At 38.2% G+C, this 10,720-nt stretch overlaps 1 protein-coding gene across 2 annotated transcripts in view; it reads left to right on the forward strand.

Moving 5' to 3' along the window:
• The first annotated feature begins 4,662 nt into the window (after window positions 1–4,662).
• LOC107690649 (protein arginine N-methyltransferase 8-B-like) overlaps window positions 4,663–10,720 on the forward strand; it is a 12,244-nt gene continuing 6,186 nt past the window's right edge. Inside the window, exons 1-4 of one of the 2 annotated variants that reach the window (XM_016489031.1) lie at window positions 4,663–5,186; window positions 6,953–7,201; window positions 7,888–8,043; window positions 10,387–10,450. In XM_016489031.1, coding sequence (XP_016344517.1) covers window positions 5,118–5,186; window positions 6,953–7,201; window positions 7,888–8,043; window positions 10,387–10,450 — 538 coding nt within the window. In that variant the 5' untranslated portion in view covers window positions 4,663–5,117. The remainder of the gene's footprint in view (window positions 5,187–6,952; window positions 7,202–7,887; window positions 8,044–10,386; window positions 10,451–10,720) is intronic. The other variant, XM_016489032.1, reaches the window with a different exon arrangement.

Here is a 10,720-nt window from a genome sequence, read left to right on the forward strand (position 1 = left end):
GTTTCGCTTTCACAACAAAACACACAGCGCCTTCACGACATGGCGGCAGCAACAATACTACAGCGAGAATAAAAGTTACGCCTTCTTTCTTTGCGTGAACATTTGGGCGGCGTTATGCAAATCTTCCCACACAGTGACGTAGACATGTGGGGGCGTGTTAGAACAAGCCGTTTTAGGTAGGCGTGGTTGACTCTTAACTTTTATAAAGAATATCTCTTTGGATTTGAGACTTTAGTCTTTGCAACTTTACAGATCTTCTTTATGCACCAAGAGCTTGTATCACTCCAAAGAGAAAGGAAAAATTGAAATCGCATCATATGACCCCTTTAATTGCATATACAATTCCAATCATTTGGATTACACAGTTATAACAAACTTAATGTGATGCATATTTGTCAGTCGTAGCCTACATAAATGTTATCTACAATTGCATAGTTTATTGTGAATTTGAACATTGTATGAACGTCTAAAATATGGCTAGCTGCATGTGGAACAAGCAAAATAAATTGTAGTATGAATTATTAGTAATTAATGAAAGTATAATTATCTTATAACATGGAGAAAGCTTATATTATATTTTATATATTATATTTATTATTATTATATTTTTTTCATATTTATTATATTTTAACCATGTTATATTATATGAGTCAAAATCATATTATAATTCATCGGGAAATGGGCATTCCCTACACCAGTGGTTCCCAATCCTGGTCCTGGAGAACCCCCAACACTGCACATTTTAGATGTCTCCCTATTCAAACACACCTGATTCAACTCATCAGCTCATTAGTGAAGATTTCAAGACCTCAAATGTGAGTATCAGATAAGAGAGACACCAAAAACGTGCAGTTTTGGGGGTTCTCCAGGACCAGGATTGGGAACCACTGCCCTACACAAACAAATCATATTTGTTGTGCAAACATGTTTCTTACTTTTGTAATAATTTATGTCCAAGAGTTTTTTTATGTTGCATTTGTGTTTTTCATGTTTATAACATTATTTTAAAGTCATGCAAGATTTGAGAAAGTATAGATTTGTCATAAAGGTTCTTTTAATTATTTTAAGTACCTACATCTGTCAATGTCCCCCAGCTGTGATGAAAGCAAGGACAAGGCAGGGACGAAGTAAATTATGCTTCCCAATGGACGTCAATAATTCACATTCACAAAATCTTTCACATTATGGAAATAATCCTGACAGTTTCTCAATGCACGCAGCTTGACTTTCTGTTGACTCTCCATTTGATCTCAAACGCCAGTTTACTCTCTGCCCTTTTGTGCACAGAAGTTCCTCTGTGTGCCTTTCTCTTTCAAACCTCAATTCCAGTAACCTAATAAAGTCAAAACCCCATTAGGAGAACACACGACGCCATAGGCAGCGGATATAAGCCACAGTCACCTGTCTGTGACACAGTTTTCCAGCTGAAACAGCATTAGAGAGGAAAATGTTATCCATCACATCTGAATTAATGGAAAGAGTACTGAGAGAGCGAAGAAACCACTTAAAGTGAGAAATGTCATCGCTAATCTGTATTCTGGCTCTGTTAGGGCTCCTAATGGAAATGAACACAAACTAAAGCGCATTGAATTTGAGATTAGAGTTCTGCATCAAGTTTTCATTCTGGGAGTCAAATCAGATGGAAATCCAGGTACAAGCGGTGACATGAGGGACAACAAACATAACAAACACAGAGAAGATGGCAAGAAAGGATGACATTAACAATGCAGCAGAAGACAGAGAACTTTGAAAAGGAGCTCAGCCTATTGAACTGATGTTTATCCTTTTGAATTTGTCTCATTGTGATTCCCGCCTGGTTCTGTCTGGTTTTGTCTGCCGCTCCCGTTATTTTATTGTTGTGTCATCATGCCGTCCTCAGTTCTAAGCTATTAAATGGCAACTTTATGTTGGATGGCAGGAGTTTGTGTGTATATGTGTGAACGGACACATGAAAACGGCCCTCGGGATAGTGAAAAGGACAAAAGAAACCTACTGACTCACAGATCAGAAATGTACACGCACACACTTCCTCCATCAAGTCTCAGAAAAGGCTTTAATATAGCCGACCAACAACAAGGCCAAGGACAATCCTGCTGTTTCAGGAACGTTTCAACACACAGATAAAGACATGCAACCAAAAAACAAACTGTTTGGTCATTTTTTAAAGGAACAGTTCACCCCAAAAACAAATATTTTATGAAAATGCACACACACTCAGGCCATTCAAGATAGTTGAGTTTGTTTCTTCATCAGAACAGATTTGGAGAAATGTAGCATTACATCACTTGCTCATCAAGGAATCCTCTGCAGTGAATGGGTGCCGTCAGAATGAGAGTCCAAACAGCTGTTAAAGCATCTCAATAATCCACAAGTGATCCACATGACTCCAGTCCATCAATTAACGTCTTGTGAAGCAAGAAACAAATCCATCAAGACATTTTAACTTTAAACCATCACTTCTGACCAAAATACAGTCAATAATCCATAATAATGTTTCCACCAGTGAAAAAGTCTATCCCCTGTTGTCCTCTCACATCAAAATCCACCAACATATATATATTCAGACCTGTTTTGGTTTGTAAATGGTGCTTGATCTGTGCATATTTCTCTCCTGGTTCAGAAGAAATGACTTTTTCACTAGAGAAAGCAATATGGACAGAGGACTTGTATTTTAGTTGGAAGCAATGGTTTGACGTTAAAAACATCTTAATTATGGATTTGTTGAGTACAAGCAAGCAGTTTGTCGATTACTTCCATTACTTGTGGGTTACTGTGTTGTTTTTATCAGCTGTTTGGACTGTCTTTCTGACGGCACCCATTCACTGCAAAAGATCCATTGGTGAGCAAGTGATGTAATGCCAAATTTCTCCAAATCTGTTCAGATGAAGAAACAAACTCATCTACATCTTGGACAGCCTGAGGTGCATTTTCAACAAATTTTCATTTTTGGGTGAACTATTCCTTTAAGAGCAAGATAACACAACTGAAAGAAAAAATATGTGTGATTCAAAGATACTTACTTGACACAAACCATCTCAATGCCAGAAAAAGAGTAACAGGCTTCTGGCAATTCAGAAAATAATTAGTGTTTTGTTGTTCGCTGTCCACATTTTCTCCTGGATATGTTTTAAGCGTGCATGTGTGTGTGTGTGTGTGTATTACTCAGCATGCGTGGGCATCCGTCCTTCAGTGTTATACATGAGCAGCCCATGTGTTGGAAGTCCTCTCAGCAGGATACAATAGAGTGTACCTTTATTTCAGTCTAGTAGATCACACCATGAGCTCCATTACTGTGAGTGCTCTGAAACCAGCACTGATTGAGTTTGTTTATTTTGTTGACATTTTCAGTACTAAGAAAATATGATTTTCATAGCTAATTCCACGTTTTTGGATATTTGGAGAGGATATTGATCTTTGAACTCCTTAAGTATGTAAAAGTGTATGTTTGTTTGTGTGTGTGACAGGAAGAGAAAGAGTATATGGTCTGGCCAGGACTGCCTCCCACATTAGCTCCAGGGATTACACAAGCAGATGAGTGGGTGGCATGTAAAAACAACGAGGGGGCTGCCGTTCGACTCCAAAACTAGAATCCCACACCTCTCTGTGTATACAGACACTTGTGAACTCGCTCCACTGTGGGCTTAGATTGGCACAAACAACAGCTGCTGGTAAAGTTTCTTCTGCGCTAACCATAAATAAATGCAAAGAATAAAGATTTTGTAAAAAAGTTATCTTTTTTTATGGGGGCGGTTGTGTGCTGCAGTCTAAAACAAAAAAATTGCATTACCATAAATCAATGGATGTCTAATTATATATGCATAATGAGAATAATTTAAACAATAATCACTATTTAACCTATCTGAAATGTGAATCCAGCAAAAACACAATGTAGAAAGATACAATAATGAAAATATAAGTGTTTGCATTAAGTTGTGTTCAGTGTTATTTTAGTATCATTGAGATATTTTTATAATTTAGAGAGTTTTTTTGAGACTCAAAGCGTATGCAGCATTTTTCATGGAGCACATTCAAATAAGAATGTAGAAAATAAAATGTTAAAATTTTGTTTATCAGTTCTCATGATTAGCATTCTAAAGTCTTACAAGTTCATTGCATTTAGTTATTTTTAGGGTCTCTGCCTGGGATACCAAACATACTGTAAGTAATGCAATATACATTTTATGAACATTTTATTAAGTTGAAATTTTGTTGAAAGGAAATTTAGGAAAGGAGATTCTTACAATCTGGAAACTATCAACCTGATATTTCACTGTACTGCGTATAGTTTTTGAAACATTTAAAGGTCCAGACAAAACGCTTATGGCCTTAGAAACGCCAAGGTCATGGGTTCGAATCCCAGGGAATGAACTGATAAGATGTAGGCTGTACTGTACACTGAATGCAATGCAATCTTTTTGAATAAAAGCGTCTGTAAATGGAAATGTACATCTTTGTCTGAAAAGGTTCAGCCTTGAAATGGACTAAAATATAGTCGGCCTTGTGTTATTTATTTTGAGAAAGTGGAGGTGCGATACTTGTGTGGGAGGCACTAATTCAGCTACTGATATCGCTCCAGTTCTGCACTCGCTGCGCTCGAGTTCAGTCAGCAGTCTTTCAACTCCAACTTTCAGCGTGATCCAGACGCACTTGACTGACCGCAACGCCACGAAGTGGACAACTAGGCTCCGATGACACGTTAAGAACTGAAAAATAATGGATTATCATGTTAAGCCGAAATAAAAGATGCATTCTAGTCTGTCAGGCTCCGTGTAACGCGGCAATGCGCAGCGGCAGGTGATGTGGATGCTGACGCGTCGGGGCTCAACTGGTCTCCAAGTGGCGCTTAGAACCCGTGGAAGAACTTTTGCACGATTGGCTTTCAGTAAGATTCGGAATCATGGAGTTGAGGGACTATCCAAAAAGTTTTTATGACAATTTCATTATTAGTTTCTATTTAGGCATTTATTGTTTATTAAACACAGATGTGCGAATTAACAAATGGGTCGTTTTAAAGCGCTAATCTAGTATTGTATATTGCAGTACGTTTTAAAACTTTTCTAAGACATTTAGTGACAACACTTGTTCTTATCGAGTTAATCCGGATCCCGTTGGCTCGTATGGGACTGAGGCACTCATCGCGGTGCCTGCTCCTGCGGAGAAAGATGGCGGAGGCGGAGAGCTCGGAGGTAAGTCAAAGATTCCTTAAGTCATCTATAAAACATTAATGCTCGTCCGAAAATTCACATATCTACTTCTAAATCGCTTGAGATTCATTCTAGTTGCTTCCTATGTGTTTAAGTGCACGATTGCGTAAAATGACGCGCTGGTTTGGAGGTCATACAAATCGGTGTCCGGTGATGTGTGACTATGTAGGCTAAAAACCACAGAGATCCGAGCTGAGCAGAACACATCCGATTTCCCAGGACAACGTCTTGAAAGCGATCACACAGACCACACCGAACGCTAAATATAGAGGTTTATATTAATATTTATGTTGCGCGTATTGGTTGCGTAAAGAATAGGCAGGCAGACATCAGATGCAAGATGTTATCTGAAATCTCGAACGCAACAAATTAGTGTATAATTCGTACCTAAACAACACAGTAAGACGATAAAGTTGGTCGTGTGCTTGTTGAATTGAGCAGTCGTTGCTCTTTTGTGTAGTCTACTGGGTCATCGCGAGACGGCTGAGCGCTGTCCTTGGTGCTGCAGTATTCCCCCCCCCAGCACATTAGCATATTCACCTTTGCATACCTGAGTTTAATGTTGACGCTGTTAATAGGTCACTACATAACACAAGCCCTGAATGGCAAGGTGAAGAAAAATCACAAGGTGAAAAGCATCAAAGAAGTGCCTCAGTGCCTTTTGTCCATCTGCTTTGTTAATTGTTTTTTGTCACACGTATTTTTAAAAAACTGTTTATTTTTTCCTCAGTTGCATTCATTTTCACTCTTTTTATCACATGAAAAAAATCCCTTGAAAATAAAATCAAACTTTAAAAAACATTTGCAGAAAAAGGTTAATCTGTTTCATTACTTGTTTTTCACACATATTTTTTTTACAAAACTGTCTACTTTTTAATTGCTTTTATTTATCAATCACATGACAAAATACCTTGAAAAAACATGAAAAAAGTCTTGCTAAAACTTGAAAAAACATTTGCAGGAAAAAAAGAGTATATGCCTTTTGTCCATGTTGTTAATTGTTCTCCACATTCATTCATTCAGTCATATAAAAACTATTTTTAAATATTTGTTGACATTTTCCCTATCATCCATACATCTGTCTGTCTGTCTGTCTGTCTGTCTATCTTAACATGGAAAGATACCTTGAAAAAAGCTAACTTTAAAATTAATTTGCTGAAAAAAAAAACCGCTTCAGGGCCTTCTTTTTTCAATTGCTTTTCAACATTTTCTCAATTTACTCTTAAAAATAAACGTTCCTAATGGAGGCTTTTGCAGTGCTGCCATAGTAGAACCATTTAGGTTCCCAAAAGAACCTTCCAGTGAACAGTTCCTAAAAGAACCATTTCTTTAAGAACATTTAAATAATCTAAAGAACCCTTTTCCACTATAAAGAACCTTTTTGTGCAATGGGAAGGTTCCATGGATGTTAAGGTTCTTCATGGAACTGTAAATGCCAGTAAAGAACCTTTATTTTTAAGTGTATCACATGAAAAAAATACATTAAAAACATTTGCAGAAAAAAAAATGGACAAAATTACTACATAGCATAAAACTAAATATGGTAACGCCCCATAGTTCAAACAGTAGGTCATAGTGCTAACAACACCAAGGTCATGGGTTTGATTCCCAAGGAGTTCATGAACTGATAAAAGTCGAAGTAAGAGTTGTTTTAGAGAAAACTGTCGGCCAAATGCGTAAATATTTATTAAACCAATAAGTGGTGATGAAGGACAGTGAATCTATTGTTATACTATTGTCTTGACCAGCAGCGCCAGCATCAGCAGCAACAGCAGCAACGTATTTCCAATGCCCCCTCGTCCCAGTCCTTGCAACCATCTCCACTATCAAAGCCAGTGACGTCCGTTCATCATGTTCCTCACCCCCCACACACGCCACACGTCTCCTCACTTTCTGCCTGTCCGGGCCGAGGCAAGATGGCCAAGCTACTCAACCCGGAGGAGATGACATCACGAGACTACTACTTTGACTCATATGCCCACTTTGGAATTCATGAGGTATCCGGAGTACAATTTTACCATCAAGTATGATGAAGTATGCAAGTCTAAGATGAAACTGTTTTTATATTGTTCATCTCTGTTGCTTTAAGGAAGGAAAAATGAAGTTGTTTCTGCTTTAGAACTTTTATCACAAGCAGCCGATCATAAGAACTTAAATGTCACTGAAACCATCTTCTAACCTCATTCAAGAAGAACTGAGAGAGCACACTTTTGATACTCTCACATGTGTAGCATAAGGGTCAAATTGGATCTGTCTGAAGATAAAAGAACAGTTCTTGATAACAGAAAAAAGAAGGACGAGAGTAAGATAGCGAGATGGAGAAAGGGAGAAAGAAAAGGAGAGAGAATTAGAGCGGGGGAAGGGGGTGGTTGGAAAGATGTGTATCAGTTAATCCCAGCAGGCTAGATGGAGACCTGTCTCTATAAAAAGAATCCTGGAGACACTGTGCTTTGTGTCCTATATATTGTCCTCCATAGCCCAGTCAAAGAGAAAAGGTGCGGAAACGAAGGATAAAAGTAATGGACTCAAATTCTCAAAACTGCACCAGTAAAATATGTACAGCCATACACTGCTGATCAAATATTTTGGGGTCAGTAAGGTATAGTTGTAATGTACAAACATAAATGATAAGTTCTACAAAATCTCATTTAAAACTAAAGTTGTTGTTTTTTCCTCTCAATAGGAAATGCTAAAGGATGAGGTGAGGACGCTGACCTATAGGAACTCCATGTACCACAATAAACACATCTTTAAAGATAAGATAGTTCTAGATGTGGGCAGCGGAACCGGAATCCTCTCCATGTTTGCTGCCAAGGCAGGAGCCAAGCATGTATATGGGGTGAGGACTCAAATTACTCATTACAAGTGTGTTTGCTGTTCTGTACAATAGCTTTGAGTTTGCAACGGGCAACGTGCAGGCATTTCTGCAGATCTTACTCTTTTTTTTATACTCACAAACTTTATCTATGTATATCGGGAGAGACAGACTGGGAGATTGTGCTGATAATATCAGTACCCTCACTGTGCTTCTGGTCTGTAGTTAGATAACAGTCCACTGATCCACCCACTAGGTCCAGTTTTAGTTGCCGTTTCATCTTTTCTATGCCACAATAAGCAAAAGAGCTCTCTGATTCTGTCCAGAGCACAAATACATATAAGCAAAAAGGGTTACCAGGTTCACAGATGTTTAAAATGTAAAAAAAAAATTAATTGAAAATCGTTGATTTTCTGTTAAAGGGGTCATATGATGCTTTTTTTAAAGATCATTATTTTGTGTATTTGGTGTAACAGAGTATGTTGACATGCTTTAATGTTCAAAAAACACATTATTTTTCAAATACTGTACATTATTGTAGGTCCTCTATGCCCCGCCTCTCTCAAACGCTTCGTTTTCTACAAAGTCCCTCCTTCCGACAAGCGCAGTCTGCTCTGATTGGCCAGCTGACCCAGTGGATTGTGATTGGCCGAACACCGCAAGCACTCGTCGGAAATGTAACGCCCCTTACCATAATCGCGAGCTTCATTTCAAGACCGTAAATAATGTCATTAGTTTTACCATCAGTTCAAGCCCGAAAGGGCAACAGTCGCGTGACAGACATAGTGATGAAGCTGGTATGTGTTTGCAGTACACAAGCCACAGTTAAGACAGCTGACTCCACTGTGATGTGACCCCTCTATAAATAATAAATAAAAGAGGGCCCAAAACAGAGCCTTGAGGAACACCAGCTGTAACAGGTGAGACATATGATCTGAAATGTTTAAGTTGAACAAATTGTGTGCACCCAGAGAGATAAGATCTGAACCAACTAAGAGGGACACCAGTAATACCTATAGAGAATAGTCTATCTAAGAGAACTTCATGAGAAATTGTATCAAAGGCCGCGGTTAAATCGAGTAGAATAAGTATAGTTAAAAGTCCAGAATCAGCTGACATCAGCAAATCATTAACAACTTTTACCATGGCAGTCTCTGTACTATGCAAAGGGCGGAAACCGGATTGAAATTTTTCAAACAGGCTATTTTTTAAAAGATGGGAATGAACCTGAGATGCAACAACTTTTTCCAAAATTTTTGAGAGAAAGGGCAAATTGTGAGAAGGAAGGGTATCAGGAGGCCGCAGGATATTATTTATTTAGGATATGTGGGGGCGTGTTAGAACGAGCCGTTTTAGGGGGGCGTGGCAGAGTCTTAACTTTGATAAAGAATATCTCTTTGGTTTTGAGACTTTAGTCTTTGCAACTTCAGGGATCTTATCTATTCACGAACAGCTTGTAACACTCCAAAGAGAAAGGAAAACTTGAAATCGCATCATATGACCCCTTTAAACACACTTAGGCTTAGGGTAAGCAAGAACAAGACTGTTCTAGCATAAAATAATGGCTTGATTGCACAAAAATGCAAATGCAAGAGAATGTGAATAGCATGCATATGCAATATGCATAATACCAGCAGGAAACTGGAGTAGATGGCTGTGCTGATATTCAGAACAACAACATTACTGTGGTTTAGACACAATATCGCCAGTTTCTTTGTCTATTTTTGCTCTGCCAACAAAAACAATTCCAAACAAAGCAAAAGAAGAATCTGCCATTTAATCTCCCAGCAACACAAAGGTGATGCTCTTTTGAATATAACAGTGGTCTTGAACAAATCGGTTGAGTGAATGATTAAATGACTCGCGCACCAGAATAAATCAGTGGTTTTGAATGAATTAGTTGAGTAAATGATTCAATGACTGACGCATAAAGACAGTATCCACTTGTTTCATTCAGCAATGAATAAGAGTTTATGAATGAATCGGCTGAATTAATGAATCTTTGATTCACTCATAAAGACAGTCACTTGTCACCACCTACTGGCATAACGATGTCATTTGCAAAAAGAATCAATGAAACATCATTGCCACTAATACACAGATTGACAGTCAGTCTGGAGCGTGCAAACAAAGACAAGCAGATTGATACAAATAGTATACTCCACAAAATGTTTATAATCATTCATTTTTTTTCTTTAAATATAAACCTGAATCCGATAAAATCTCAAGTTATACATGAAAAACTGGCTTGAGTCTGCTAGAATGGATATGGTTCATTCACATTAGTTACAACTATATCAATTAATAAGAATGTAAATAGCTTGATAGTTATGCTAACATAATTAAGCTAATTATCTTTTTTTATAGATTGAATGTTCCAGTATATCAGAGTATTCAGAGAAAATCATCAAGTCAAATCACCTGGACAATGGTAAGATTTATAATCCGCTGCTTATTCTTGTTAGGATACAGCACAGTGTTTAGGTCTGATCTGCATTCATGTGTGGAGTAGAGGAGTCATACATTTTCCTGTTGGCAAGTGGAGTTCCATGACACAGGAAGCAGCATAGTCACTTCCTGTAGCTGACACTCTCCTCTTGTGGTGTGATGGCAGAAGTTGTTGTTTAGTTGTCCACAGCAGCTCTCATTAACACTGGAGAGCAGCAGGCGAGTGAGAAGCCTGAGTCAGCGTTAGAGAGTC

This window comes from Sinocyclocheilus anshuiensis, unplaced genomic scaffold (genome assembly GCF_001515605.1).
Source record: "Sinocyclocheilus anshuiensis isolate Anshui unplaced genomic scaffold, SAMN03320099.WGS_v1.1 scaffold3302, whole genome shotgun sequence".
Classification (NCBI taxonomy): domain Eukaryota; kingdom Metazoa; phylum Chordata; class Actinopteri; order Cypriniformes; family Cyprinidae; genus Sinocyclocheilus; species Sinocyclocheilus anshuiensis.